Source organism: Poecilia formosa, unplaced genomic scaffold (assembly GCF_000485575.1).
Source record: "Poecilia formosa unplaced genomic scaffold, Poecilia_formosa-5.1.2 Scaffold113, whole genome shotgun sequence".
NCBI lineage: Eukaryota > Metazoa > Chordata > Actinopteri > Cyprinodontiformes > Poeciliidae > Poecilia > Poecilia formosa.
In genome coordinates this window covers 1265203-1280751 of record NW_006800052.1, presented here as the reverse complement: position 1 = coordinate 1280751, position 15549 = coordinate 1265203, and the positions used below count along the sequence as shown (strand labels likewise).

At 40.2% G+C, this 15549-nt stretch overlaps 1 protein-coding gene across 7 annotated transcripts in view; it reads right to left on the bottom strand.

Moving 5' to 3' along the window:
* The window catches only part of cdkl5 (cyclin dependent kinase like 5), a 36366-nt gene that overhangs the window by 4736 nt on the left and 16081 nt on the right, over window positions 1–15549 (bottom strand). Inside the window, exons 4-19 of one of the 7 annotated variants that reach the window (XM_016675378.1) lie at window positions 13262–13307; window positions 13031–13167; window positions 12544–12664; window positions 12200–12259; window positions 11144–11234; window positions 9678–9780; window positions 8691–8777; window positions 8134–8214; window positions 7816–7991; window positions 6243–7129; window positions 5565–5905; window positions 4894–4995; window positions 4472–4577; window positions 3265–3400; window positions 1789–1894; window positions 907–1029 (exon numbers count right to left, since the gene is read on the bottom strand). In XM_016675378.1, the coding sequence (XP_016530864.1) occupies window positions 907–1029; window positions 1789–1894; window positions 3265–3400; window positions 4472–4577; window positions 4894–4995; window positions 5565–5905; window positions 6243–7129; window positions 7816–7991; window positions 8134–8214; window positions 8691–8777; window positions 9678–9780; window positions 11144–11234; window positions 12200–12259; window positions 12544–12664; window positions 13031–13167; window positions 13262–13307 (2703 nt within the window). Of the gene's footprint in view, window positions 1–867; window positions 1030–1788; window positions 1895–3264; window positions 3401–4471; window positions 4578–4893; window positions 4996–5564; window positions 5906–6242; window positions 7130–7815; window positions 7992–8133; window positions 8215–8690; window positions 8778–9677; window positions 9781–11143; window positions 11235–12199; window positions 12260–12543; window positions 12665–13030; window positions 13168–13261; window positions 13308–15549 lie in introns of all 7 variants that reach the window. The other 6 variants (XM_007560152.2, XM_007560151.2, XM_007560153.2 and 3 more) reach the window with 6 other exon arrangements.

Sequence of the window (15549 nt, the reverse complement as noted above, 5' to 3'; positions counted from 1 at the left end):
AAAAATAAAAAATAAATAAATTGGGAAGAAGGTGTAGAGAAGCTAAACTTGATTGTACAACTAAGCTGACATGTTGGTTGAGAGGACAACAGCTTTAAAGATCAGGTCTTTATGGCAAGTGGCAAGAAAAAAGAACCTTAAAAGTCCCGACACAAACCGCGTCGCTGACTCAGCGACATGTTTAGGAAGATGCTCTGGTCACAAGAGACTAAAAATAAACTTTCAGAGTAAAACTAGTACACCACCCACACTGCGAAACATGTGAATCTAAATCTAGTTGCACTTCAGATGTTTGCTTAAAAAAGAGAATCAAAAATTAAAAACAATTAATTTCCCTCACATCATCTTAAATGTGCTCTACAAATTTAAGTTTCTGGCTCTCATATAACAGGATGCAAAGTACATTTTTGCAATATGTTGATTGAAATGTGTGTTTTTCAAATCCACATTGCATTATATCATAACATACTGTGTTGTATGTTGTCTGACAAAAAGATAAAAGAGTACATCAAAACTACCCAGATGTAACAAATTTACAAAGAACGACCATAGATGTATCTTGCTGAAAATGTCAAAGACCATCATGATACGATGATTTCTTTAAAGGGCCAGCCTCACAAGCAAAATGCACTGCAGCATGAATTAGTGTGACGGCATTTTAACATTCATATTAGCAGGACGAATGGATGCACACACACACAAATAAAAACGCTTACGCGTTTAAGCTTGCAAAGAAATCATTTGAAATCCCCTCAAACTAGAGCACAATGTGGAATTTGAAACTTTTGAGGAAGATTTCAAAGCTTGTCATTGTGGCGTGAGAGCCGTGCCGGTTAACATGCAGCTGTAGAGTTGAAGTTAGATTACTGGTGAGGCAGGGTAGGGTGCCGCAGGCTGATGCTGTACCATAGGCGAGGCAACTACAGGTAGGATTTTTCCAGCTGAGTTGTGCTTTAAGCTATTCTTAGAGCTAAAAAGGGGGAAAAGGCTTTTCTTGATGCTCGGATTCCTTCCGTCCTCCACGTCCGTCTGTGGAGGAAAAGACGCACAGCCACAAACTTTCAACTCAATTTTCTGGCAGCAGATAGAGAAGAAGTGGTAAGAGAAACAGCAGCTGAGCCACAATCATCCTTGCAAACGCAGCATAAGATTAGACACTAAAAGACACAAGTAATATTGACACAAAAGTTTCATTAGAGAGACAAAAGCAATAGAAAAAAAAATAAATTATTGTTTGGAAGTTTGTTTTAACCCCTACTTTTTGCTGGCAAAGAACATTTTGATTTTCCATCCATCAATAAGAAATTGTTGAAAAATCTAAAAAAAACAAACGTATGGACATGACAGAAATATTGTACAAGGCATGAAAATAGATGGCAATATAAAATAGAACAAGCTAATTCTGTCCCATGGCTGAACGCCACAATGTGTTTTACTGAGCTGGAGCTTTACTAGGTCTGTCTGATTATCTGAGTGCTTGTGGTGATTGCTTTTCATTAAGTTCCCTGGTTTTCAACCTATGCAGTCTATTGTTATTATTATTATGATTAAGAATGATTGCAGACAATATACCATTTCATAGTAAATCAGAATTACTCTTTGGGACTCTCAGTGATTAACTCACTCATCATTTTTACAGGAACTGCACACATTGATGATGGCTGAGATCAGTTTTTGAAAGCTTAAATATACTAAAAAAACAACAACAACAAAAACTGAATCCACAAAAAAAATACGTATTGGGTCTTTTTTGGATGATGTGATGGTTGACAGAATTGCAAATCTTACTATTTGTGTCTTCTTCTTTTTCTTTTTAATGGCTTTGAAGAAGCCTTGTTTTTGCTTCTCTTTGGTGGGCTCAGGAGGATTCATGACCATTGCTTCTGCAGCAGTCCTGCAGAGCACATGTGGAAAGGGTTTCTGTAATTACACTCTTAGGAATAAATTACAACAAAGATTTATCTGCTCTGGTCTTGCACAAATATAAAAAAAAACAAAAAGAAAAAAAGAAGAACGAACTGGAAAAAGGATGCCTCTATAATTTACAAAATTTAAATACCGTATTTTCCACACTATAAGGCGCACCTTAAATGAATGGCCTATTTTAAAACTTTTTTCATATATAAGGCGCATAGGGTTGCCATCAGCCCCTTAAAATACAGAACTGTCCCGTATTGAACCTACGTGATTTGTTCCGTACTCTACAAATGTGGATGTATAGTAATAATAAAGTGGTCCCCGAGTACTTTATACAGTATTCTGCTCCAGTCATTGTTTTACTCACGATGTTGATGTTGCGATATTGTGCCCAACTGCTTTCTGGGTAACAAAGACCAACCGACACGCTGCCGCCGCAGTCTCTGTCTCTCTTCCCCCCGGCTTTAAATGCATAGGGGCTGGTCCCTTGGTAACCCTAGTCAAATGTCTGAAGCCACTTTGTTGACATAAAGAATGTCAACAAAATAGTCCGACTCCGGTTGGCGAGGAGAGCTTTCCGCGACTGGGCCGGGGCGTGGCTGGACGATGGTCACCTGTTCTCGCACAGCATGTTCGTGGAGAATGTGGTGCTAAATGACCTGCAGACAACCTGATTATCAGATCGGTAGGTAGATAGCTACATAGGTCAGTCAAACTTTAACAAACCAGCGTTCTGACAACTATCCCAGCATGCACCGCACACTTCTTCTTCTACGGGCAAAAATGAAGTCAGCGGCTGCTTACCGTAGTTGCTAGACCTGTCGTGGCTCAATATTGGTCCATATATAAGGCACACCGGATTATAAGGCGCACTGTCTGCTTTTGAGGAAATTGAAGGTTTTTAGGTGCGCCTTATAGTGCGGAAAATAGGTACTGTATTTTGTGCCAATGAAAAAAATAATTTTTCTAGTACTACTGTCATCATAATAAGTGAAAATAAATGTCATGTTGCAGAAAAGTATTCTGTGGTATGTTTTCATTAATTTTCTTTCAGTTAATAAATAGCAACAGAGCTAAGCAACAATGAATACTCTAATAGATCTTAAGTAACAATAATGGGAGACAGAAAGAAGAAAACCATCTCCATTCATCAGTGCACTGCATCTGTTGCCAGCTCTTTTCCACATAACTACCAGGATGATTGCAAACAACATTTTTTGCAGCTGGTGCAGGTAAAAAAACAAACAAACAAAAAAATAAACAGTTACATTTAGCCTCTCAGGGTCTGTGTGCAGATCGGCTGTGATGTTTGCTTCAATGAGACATTGCCAGCGTATGGATTCCTACCAATCAAAAGCCGTCTGGCGTTTGGAGTGGTTCGCCATGCCGCCTGGATCACCGGTCACAACGGGTACCCCAGGCCCTCTGCCCTGACCAACACCTTCGTGGAAAGAAGAGGAGTTATCCGGTCTGGGGGAAGGGACTAAAGAAAAACAAGGAGGGAAGAGATTGACTAACAGCGCGTGTTTCCACACAATAGTGAGGCGTGTTTGTGTTTGAAGCGAATGGTTCATCTGTGGAGTCACAAATACTCAGAAAACAGTTTGCAGAATGCTTTAACTCTTCCACTTAAATGGCAAAAAATGAAGTATATATATATATATATATATATATATATATATATATATATATATCAAGCATGACTATGAATATAAATACAAACCAGGACACAACTCTGAACGTTATTAACCAGGAACATAACATTAATTGGATGGAAAGTATCTGTGAAGTATTTTTATGAAGTGTTGTTGTCATAACCACAACCTGAGACCAAAATCAGACCCGACCCAAACCAAGACCCAGACTTTGGCAGAGGTAAAAACCAAGATCAGAGGAGAGAGAGGCCAAATCCAAGACCCAGCCAATCAGAATCAAATAATTGTCAAGATTATTGCTATAACACGTAAAGAAGAGATCTGACCACAGAAGCCCGTTAGCAAGCTAGCCGACAACCTGGATCCAAACTAAACAGACCGACCTGAAAACGTCCAGCTAAATGTGATCTGACTTGCCATTAGCTGCAGGCAGAGTGAGTTGAGGGGGAGGACTTCACTCAGTGAGCGTTCTGACTTTCTGCATGTTGTGCAGGTAGAAAATCAGCCATATATTTGCACTGGAAAATGTTTCTCCCTGCTGTTTTCTCATTCCTCTCATCTTCTCATGCTCAGCACATGGGGCCAGGTTGCGGCATTGTAAAGTTCAAACGGAAAAAATAAAATAAAATAAAATAAATATTTTGTTGGTTGCATTTGATTGCAGCTGAGGATTTCACTCAACATTTATTATGCCATTTTACAGGGCTAATTAATACTGTCACAAGATTCTGACTACTAAATAATCTCCTAAAGAGTATCCTTGCATCGCTGCTGGAAAAGCAACATTTTTGCTAATTTGTGCTTATTTACACTATTTGTCATTGATGTAAATCATGTTTAAATATGTGGTTTTTTGGGGGGGTTTTTTGCACTACATTTTGTGTAACAACAGGATTTACCTCTGTAGAAGCTGCCTACTCTCCGAGGCATGGACTCAGTGAAGATCATCCGGTTTTCTTTGGAGGAACCTGCATCCTCACCGTGAGGGTCATGATACATACCGACCTAAGAAGCACGCACACACACACACACGCACGCACACACACACACACACACACCCCGCAGAAAAAACACACGCACACACACAAACTCCTTCAGTTTCTTCCATCTTTATAATCTTATTTATCATCGACTGCTATTCAGTATCATTTTCCCTGGCACACCTCACAAGACAGTCAGGACAGTCTAAGAGCTTTTCAGTGAGGTTACATTTAAAACAGCGACAACGTGCAGTGAAGCTGTTGGGGCGGGGGAAAAAAGCCTATGAACCCTGAGAGTGAGAAGAGCTATTTGGAGGTAAGGCGGAATCAGAGGGTCGGACCTCATTTTTAGAGCGCTGTGTATGAAAAGCAGCGGAGTTGTCCCTCGTAGAGTCTTTGATGGGGGCACAAGGGTGGCTCATGTCTTTAGGGGGCTGTTCACTCTGTTGAGAAGACGGACAGTTGCTGGTCAAAGCACACTGGAGAAGCATAGCGACGCAGAGGCAATGACAATGTGACAGTGACAGTCCCTACACACACACAGCAGCTTGTGCAGCACACACACACACACACATAGACACATGTTTGTTTTGTTTGCTCTCAAAAACCAAAAACACTTATTAGGTGTTTTTTTTAGCACTTGTGTACTATGTTTCAGATAAGATAAGCAGAAGTCACTTCATTTAAAGAAATGTAATCATGTTTGCATGATTTTTCTCATTCATCTGCCAAATCTGCCGATTGTGACCGACTTCATGCAGATGTGAGTTTAAAATTCAGCTGGAGAGATCCATGAACAACATGGACTCCCTTCCTCAAAAGATAAAGAACCTTCCATTGAAAAAAAAAACAAAACATGATTAATCTAGATTAATTATATTTTTTCTAAAGATTTTAGAGTTACATTATGCTATTGCAATGACAGACTATTTTACTTCCTCTGTTGGCGTTTTCTCAGAGTGAATGCTCTCATCTTCTGCCATAAATCACCCAGAACTTGTTTCTCACTAACCCTCGTCATGTCGTCGGTGCAGTCCTCTCTCGACGAGCTCACTGAATGTCCAGTCAGGTTGGTACGATGTTGCAGCTGCGGGGAGAGGAGCTGGAGGCTGCTGGCCCGTGTCGGTATGGCCTGGCCAGGCGGCGGCAGGCCCGCCATGACTCCCTCGGACCCGTGTGGTCGGTGACGTTCCCGTCTCACGTACATGGAGTGGCGCTGAGGCCGTTGCTGGGAGGAAAAGGGGGACGTGTAGCCCAGGCCGTAGTGATAAGACTCGTGGGGGGAAGGCAGGGTGTGAGTGTTGGGCATCACTGGTCCTCCTGGGTCTAGGAGCTCTGGAGCACCAGCATCTTCTGGGGAATAAAGAAGAGCGCTACGTTGGAATTGCCATCACCTGCGGGTTCTAAAGTGGTTTTCATATAATATTTGAAACAACTGTGTCATTTGATCTTCTAATATTCAAAATGACAAAGCAAAACGTGCAGTTTTTATTTCATCCATAGGATTTCTGAATATTTTAATGCCCATCTAGATTAATGCAAACATTTTGGATTGTTAAGAAATTATTTTGTGGACAAGAGATAGTCTAGAAACACACCGTTGTCATTGTACCAACTAAAATATTTCAAGATCTAATATCCAAGGATTTCATGGGAACAAAAGCAGATTTATCTTTTCATCTAAACTTACCCGGAGCCAACGATTTGTGTCTGGACTTGTGTCTCGATGAGGAGTCCAACGTGCTGCTCTCCATACGGACATTCACGCTGCTACGGGAAGCGGGGCTGTGTCCTGATCGGTCACTGTGTCGAGCTGAGGGACTGCCGGGGGGTCCTGGAAGACCCGACGGGGCGTTGAGGTCCAAACAGCTGGCAGGGAAGAAACGGGCACTGGGTCCTACGACGGCCGTTGCGTTTGCGTTTGGGTCGTCTGGGTGAAGTCGACCATCGCTGAGGTTCCCCACAGATTTGGCGTCGCTAAGAGCCCCGTGGCTCTTGGACAGGCTTAGATAAGAAGCTGAGCTTTTAGAAGAGGACGACATGGATCCGTGTGCAGAGTCTGCCATGCTGTGGGCATGGCGGCCATGTTGTTTTTCTGCTCCAGACTGCAATGTGTTGGTTTTATTTTCCAGGAAGGTGTGTCGGCTGGCCTGCTGTTGCTGCTGCTGCTGCTGTTGCTGCTGTTGTTGCTGCTGTTGTTGCTGCTGCTGCTGTTGCTGCTGCTGAGAACGAGACAAGCTTGGTTTGCTGTGGGTGTACTTTGCCCCATGTCCCTGATCTGACAGCTTTGTTGAGGGCCCCAAGTTGAAATCAAACTCTGTCTTGTTTTTTGCCTCTTTGGGACTGAGAAGATGTGGCAGGTTGTTGTTAGCCAGATCTTTGTTGGACGAGGCTGAACGATTTAGGGTCTGGGACATGTACTGGACTTTGGGGTGGAGTGTAGGACTTAAACTAGATGGAGCCGGTTTGTTGCCATTCAGGAAACTCTCATTGCTGAGGTGATGCAGGTCTCCATGGCGAGGGAGACTGGAGCATTCCTTGCTGGTTGATCGACGACTAGTGCTCTTGGTGTGACTCCTGGTGGGGCAGAGAGACTCGTGAAAAACTCAACTTCTTAGATCACATAAGCATGGACTTATTTATCTCATTTAATTCTTTTGCTTTCATTATGACATCTTACTTTGTTGTGTTCAATTAACTTGAAAGTCACAAATCTTTAACTTAAAGTAACTTTTTACTTTGACTTTACTTGAAACAATTGAGCTCAGTGCCAGTTTCATATCCTACATCTGACCAACTCAATGTATTATGATCATAAAATCTCAATTCATTCAGTTTATCCGATTTCGAGTGAATTCTCAAAAGTGTACACTTTTGAGAATTAAGTGAGATTAATGCAAATAAGTCCGTAACATGAACTGCAACACAAATACATTTTTAAGAGTGCACTTTGTAGTGTACACTCAGATGTGTACACTACAAATTTTTGCACCTTATGTTGTGTTGCCATGGTAACATGTCTGGATTGCAATGCAACTGACCTGCTCTGGTTTAAAAATGTACAAAAATGTGATTTTAGACATTTCTAGCCTGAATGGAGAACACCTGTGTAGTAAGTGAGTTACAGCTTTAATTTAGTAATGCCTTTTTTTTAGCTATTTACCAAAAATAAATCAATAAATTCCAATCACATTTTAAATTGATCATGATAACATGAAGTTTGTAACAAGTTGGGTTTTGTCACTATATGACGGAGAGCTAACCTCGTAGGGACTGTATTTTCTCCGTGGTGGTGTGTTTTTCTCTTGGACGAGCGTGGTGGGTTTGGAGAAGCAGGAGAAGATTTTTCTCTCTCCGTCTGCCTCAAAGGCTGGAAAGCAGGATGGTTCAAGCACTGCTCAGTGAGAAAACGCTCGGTGGGGTTCAGCAGCAACATGCTCTGATGGAAAAACAGAAGCAAAAAAAGGTTGTTTGTAGCTATTGGTCAAAACTCTTGTGAATCTAGTGAATAACACATTTAATTTAGAAGATTTTCAACAGATGTGCAAGTGGAAAACATGAATGTTTCAGTGTAAATTTACCTTCATCAAATCCAACATCAAACCACTCATAATTCCCTGGTACCGTCTCTCCAAAGTCTGAGGATGGGTGACTGTGGGAAACTGGGACAGGAAAAAACAAAAACAAAAAAAAACATCCTGGATAAAACGTTCATCCTCAGTAACGGTTTTGTTGTTTGTTTTCTTTAGACTCATATTATGCTTCACAAAACTAAGTAAATGTTCCTTCCCTTTAATAAAAAAAAAGAAGAAGAAAAAAGTAACTCTCGGTTCGTATGACACGGATCACACTAAACAAACTACTGAGTTTGCACACACATTCACAAACGCGTAGCTTTTCTCAGCCTTCTGGGACATTTTCTCTTGCTGTTAAGCTGAACACCAACCACCTATCTCATGAGTCACAGCAATCCACTCAGTCATGGTGCTGGGAACACTGCCACAAAAATGAAACGGATAGCAAGAACAGGCAGGAGAGATGGGGATAAGAGAGCAGAGCGGAGGGAGGGAGGACAAAATGAAAGAAGAAGGAAGGAAGAGAAAAAAAGGAGGGGAGGAAGACTGTTTGCGTTTCCTACCCTGATTCCATGAAATCGCGGGTTGTTGTAAAAGAGTTTCATCTGTTCAGCAGGAAGAGGACCCAGAACCTTCTGGATGGTGAAGAGCTGGAGGTGAACATCAGCACACCGAGAAAGCAGACTGAGCTGATCCGATTCTTGGCACAACATTGCAACTGCAGCAGAAACTTATGGTGCATTTTCTTTGTTCTTGGAGGTCGAATTTTCCAAGTAATCACCTAAAGTTGGAACTTTAGGTGACCAGATAAAAACAGTTTGTCGTACATATGGTAAGTTAACCCCATACAGTTTATCAGCCATTCTGAATTTCCTCATGTCTTTAAACCAGCAGAACACTACAGTGCTGAATGTCCCTCAGTATTTAAAAAACATGCACTGTCAAGATGTAAAATAATTTCGGATATATTTCGTATTAACAATGATCTAGGATGTTGTATATAATTTTTTGGCTCATGTTGCCCGCCTGTTAATTTGGGAGTCTTAAGTAACTGCACAGCTTCCTTATGCCTTGGGCTGGCTGTGCCACTCTCACCAACCTCTTCGACTGTCTATAAAATGAGTTCATTGCCTTGCATCGTAGTTCGTTGTCCATTAAAATGGAAAGGATGAATGGGTCTGAAAACCACATCGGAATAAAATGACTAGGCTGAAAAGAAACTGCAGAGTTGAGGATATTTTCTTTGGTTTGTGTCACTGTAGAAGTGATTGCTGTGATTTTTGTTTTTCAAAAGCACTTGACACTTTATTTCAGCTTATTGACGTTGAAGAAGACGATGAAAGCTATCCAGATGACATCTCCATGTAGATCCAAAACACCAGTTTTGTCACAGAAAGTTTATGTTAAAATTGCTTTGAAAACACGTGAAAATGCTTCCACTGGTTACAGGAAAAAGTTGTAGGACCTTTAAATAAAAGGTTTTTATATTAAAAAAATATTTCTAATCCATCTCCTTTTCAAATCTAGTAACCTACTGCTGCTCTACCAACCTGATCAATCTCGCTTTCCCCTGGAAACAAAGGCTGTCCGTCACTCAGCTCCCCTAGAATACACCCCACCGACCACATGTCCACAGCCTTTCCATAGGGAGCCCTGCAGCAAGGGGAAACAATACCTATGATCCCAACATTTATGCAGAAATATTATTCAAGGAAGAGATAAGAGGCTTGTTAATTAGATAGCAGTGCGATAATGACAACAATGTAGGGTGATCAGGAGGGCGAAAAAATAAGCCACAAAATGAAGTAGATATGATTGCAAGAGAACGGCGTCTTTCATAAGTGATATTAAATTGTATATTTTATGGCTCCTAAGGGAAGATTTCTGCACTGTGGAGAATCTGGTGAGAAATGGTGAGAGTTCTGGCAGCGGAGAAGCAAAGGAGCGCTGGTGTTGGAGGGAGAGAGTATTTGAGTGGGAGGCATTCAAACGCTGTCTCTGTAAATGTTCCAGGGCATTTACTAAATCAAGCCACAGCAGTGCGGATAGATGACGTTCATCTGTCTCCAAACTAGGACGGACACTGGTTGCAGCAAAAAAAATAAAAAATAAATAATTACCCCCCACCCCATAAAAAAAAGAAAAGAAAAAGAGCCACATTATAGAATTAAAAATAAATCTGATGTTTGATCTCAAAATACAATACTGAAGATTCGTGGCAGCTTATCTTCCAATGTAGCGCATAGCTTACTGCTTGCTTTCCCCTCTGATTTGATTACATGGCAGTGCCATCGCTAACCTAATAAATAACCAGCATCAGAGATGCTCTACAATCAGTCCATATCATTACGATATCATGTTGGCGTTTTAAAATCCATTAGGAATTAAACACATCATGACTTTACGAAGCTGCACAGTTCAGTCTTGGCATCACATGAAGCTGTAAGTAGACATGAACTCACTGAGCCCTGTTTCTTTTGAAACCATGAGAAACCCACTATATTTATCCAAATGACTTCTTATGAAATACAATGTAACTTGTTCTCAACCGCGGAGATTGAGAACAGAAGGAACAGCTATAGATGCACCTCGATTAATTAGAATATGACGGAAATGGTAAGTTATTTCAGTAAACAGACTCCATAAATGAAAAACTTATAGATATGTCTCACACAGAGGCATTTTTAATAGTGTTTATTTTGGCTAATAGTGTTTATTTAGAGTGCTAAGCAGTTGCACATCTTGTCTAAAAAGTGTAAAAAAATATTTTTAATGATTACAGTATTGTAAATCTGCCCCTTACTGAATGGTTTCTTATTGTTGTCAGTTGCTATGGCAACGAGTCTGCGTGTAGTGTGGCGAATACCTCTTTCCCTTTGCTGTGGATCATAGCACGAAATCAATACCTACATTTCTAAGTTTCGCTGAGTTAACGCGGCTATGGATGACATGTAAAAGATTAGTCTTTTTGCCCCCCAACATCAAAATTAACGAGCACCCACACATAGCGACCTACCCCAGCAGCAGCTCAGGTGAGCGGTACCACCTGGTGGCCACGTACTCGGTGTAGTTGGCATCTGTTCCTTCAGACAGGTTACGAGCAAACCCTGAGCCGGAGGAGGACAGAGATAATTGAATCAAGTAGACTTTATTTTGTCAACAGCAAATGCATAAATGACCAATTAATAACAGGAAAGGACATTCAGTATCTAAATTGCTTGGACAGCCACAGTGACAGCATGGTAATGTTTGCCATGTGACCAGACTAATTAGTTATGTGACTGCAGGCGATCTGAGACTCCACTTTAGATAACTGGTGTAGAGAGAATCCATTTTAAGCAAGGAAAAGTCACAGTAAACAGAATGCCAGCTCCAACAGTGAATACCAAACAAATCTCACCCCAGCTGACTCAGTGGGTTGGCATTAGCCAATTATTCAGAGCCAGCTGACCGTGTCAGTTTTGCAAATACGCGTCCAAATGTAAAATACACACCTAGAGCACCGTGAAAGGGCAAATCCACGAACCACTAGTACGTTTGCATCAATGTGTTTCTCAGAACAGGAGGGTTTCTGCTACTAATATCACTACGATTTGACAGAGATGTTACCAATTAACTAATAATACATCAAGAACCACCAGGGTATATTTAGGGTGCTGACTGGCAGTTTCCCAGAGGCAGATTTAGTTTCTCTGATAATCAGTTTACAAGATAGAAAAAGGTGGCATTTTCTATTTTAAACCAACCCACAGAAACAAAACCGTTGAATCACTGATCTGATTAGAGAATCAACACATAACTATCAATTTGATAAGATGGAAGACATATCAGGATGTCTACTCGACACCCATTAAACACCTTTGTTTTTAACCTGTCATTCACAGGTTGTCATTCGAGGACCCAAATTTGGGTCCTCTCGTGAATGACAGGTTAAAAGTATTTATTTCTAAATCAAAGCAAAAAAATTGACACTGGCTATTTGACATTATATGTGAGAAAATGAAATTATTGATACTACATTAGAAGTGAAGGATGTTATTAACTTATAAACAACAGAAGGTTATACACTCACCAAAGTCACATAATTTAAGAACATCATCTGAACTGATAAGAAGGTTTTCTGGTTTGATATCTGAAAGAGAGATGATCTAAATCAATATCTTATTGAATTCAATAGTCAAAAAATGTAAGTAACAGTTTTATCTCTGTCTTAAAAAGTGTAAAAGAGGTTACAAATCCTTAATAACAAGCAGTGGTGATACATATTCTCATGGATTATTTTGCTGTTAAAGATTTGTCTGGCCTAGCAGTAACAATAGGCAAGACGCTGAAGGCACCAAAGATTCATGAAATCAGGAACAGTCATCCGATGGTTGTAAAAGAGTAGAAGTGAAGCAAACAAATACGAATACTGACCTCTGTGTACGATTTCATTTTTGTGACACCAGTTGATGGCTTTGATGAGCTGGAAAATGTAGCTGCGAACTTTTTCCGGCGGCGCACCATTGGGAAATTCCTCTAGCAGTTCAAGCATGTTCTGAAAAACCACAACAATGACATCATGAAAAATCAGACAAACTCTGTAGCAGCAATTCCAATAATCCATCCATCCATCCATACATACATACATACATATTACATCTGGAGAATTATGCTGTGTTGAATTTTCATAAAAAAAAACAAAAAAAACATGGTGAAAAACTGTGTTTGGACACCCTGGTAACACAACGGGAAATACCAGTACTTACTACCAGCACAGTTTCTATGTTGCCATGGTGACACCTTTTTTTTAATGCTTAACTGAGCAGTCACCATCCTACAGCCATGGATGAAGCAGCATAAAGTGCTGTGTGCACAGCATGCAGACTCGATTAAATAAACATGGCATCGATGTTATCCTGACCCTCTCAACATATTCAAAGACGAGGTAGAGCTTCCCCCTCCTGCGAAAAGCCTCTTTGAGCTCGACGATGTTGTCCTGCTTCAAGGTCCGGAGCATCTTCAGCTCCCGAAGCGTCGTCTCCTTAACCTCCTCATTTTCTGAGTGGGCATTTAAAGACAAATATAGTTTCTTTTTTTGCACTTTTACAATTTTTCCTTATTTCTGCCCATCTTTTTTTTTTTTTTTACTCACCTTCACTGTCTTTGAACTTCTTGATGGCCACCAGCTCATTTGTTTCCTGAGAGGAACAATGCACAACAGTTTAGCTTCGTTTTAGTGGGACAAAGGTGTCTAATGACTTTAAAAGAAAGGAAGATGTGAAGTGATTAGTCTTCTGTCACTGAGCTGTGGGAAAAGCTAAAACAAAAAGGGCTAAACAATGATAGCTCTAAGTACAAAGCTAGTGTGTTCTAACAGGGCATCTGTATACTAAATATCTGTATTTGGAACTGGGATCCCTACAGAAAATAATAGAAATGCACAAGTACCCAAAACATGGGCAGAACTCAGAATCAGTCATTTCATCACAATAGTTATTGATTCGATATTAACCCATTCATGGAGCCAATGTTTGATGAAACCATGATGAAACAATAAACGATACGGACAAGAATAAACAGCTTTGTTAATGACTTAAAGTAAAGCTCTTCATCCTAGAGCAGTCTGTACCCAAAACCCAACAACAGCCACCACACATTTCAGTATCACCTTTAAGTGCACCAGTGGTTGAAATTAGAAACAAATTCAATTATACTCGATTTCGACTGCAATACGAAATGTTGAAACCTCCCACCCCCAAAAAAACAAACAAAAAAACCTATATTATCTAGAATAGCGGTTCTCAACGTAAATGAACCCATTTAAATAAAGAAATCCCTCCATGGGTGATACCACGATAGAGGGCGTTCATTTTATAGCGTTAACACCGGTGCTGTAATTCGTCCGGTATGAAACGGGTGTGATAGAACAACGGAACCACAGCACTTTTAAATTTCAATAATCAGAATACCGAAAATGTTTCAGTTGTTTTAAAAGGTTTATGTCAGTCTGCCTTTTCCCCATCGATACGTTTCCCGAACGCTGCGCACCATAGGGGGTTAAAAAACAAAAAACGACGCGCACATTGCGCAAAACTCTGAAACAGGAGAAGCGGGACATAAAACGGAGCGACGAACGAAATGTGAATTATGGCATAGAAACAGAGAATTCGACGCTGAACAGGGAAAAATCAACACATGATGTGAAACACATGACGATTAGGCGGCGCAGCAGGTGATGAGTGAAGATTACTGATGGTGAGCGTGCCATGTGGGTGAAATTTTATGGATGATACTCTGATGTCCCATTCTCCTGAAGGCAGCACAGAGCTGCACCGACAGAAACACTGAAGAGAAGAAGAGCTATGATTAATGTAGTTACAGTTCTAACCATGTTTTAATGTTGCAGAGCTCAGTCTTTTTGCAAATAGTTCAAAGTTTAAACTGACATTGTTGTACATCTTATCTGCCCATTTTGTGGAATATTTAACAACTAAAAAATGGCACAGAACAAGAATATTTTTTCCACTCTGATTGGCTGCTGTTACGCCTACCAATTTTAAGTTGAATGTTCATTGCATTTTTTGTAAACACCTGTGAAAATAATTTCTGTTCTCATGACTTTTTTGTTCTCTGGGAAATTATTTTTGATGATAAATACAGAAACAAGCATAAAAATCAAAAGATCTACAATAGTGATAGTAACTTTAATAATAAAATAATAGTCAGTGCAAAGTAGCCTTCAAATTCTTTGGTGGGGGGCGGTAAGGACCTGGATAAAGGCTAGTGGGGCGCTGGCCCAAAAAAGGTTGAGAAACACTGCTCTAGAACAAAGCCAGAAATTCATGAATGTGCTGTTTGCTTTTTGGAAAAATTCTCCTTCGGATGTATTTGAGAAAGCAAACAACCAACAAAACAACTCTGTCCAGATTACAATACAATGTATATGATTATGCATACAATCATATTAGAGCTATTAGACACAATTTCCTGTTCTTGTTTTGATTTCTAGCACCTCTAAAGAAAATGTCTGACTCTTTAGATACCTACATGCTGAGCAGATGCTCACCTCCCTGCTGTGACCAAAACAACACAAAGCAAACCAAAGGAAACTAATGCCTAGCAATAATTCAAAGAATACTTGTTAATGTATTTGCTAATACTTTTTGATATGTTAATATTCAGCCCATATATGTACAAATGCATTTTTGTTTACAGCCTTCTTCTGACTGATTCAGTAGAAGGTTGTACATTGTACCTTTTTCGAACCTCTTGAAGTTACAGGATTATCTAACTATCAAGAAAGTCCAACTGGGACAGCTGAACTTTATTTTTGATAACTCAGACTCAAAACAGTTGATGTTAAGTTTTAAACAAATAAAACTAAATACTGAAATTAAATAAACAGGCATCGCTACAAATATTTGTCTAGTTTTTATATAT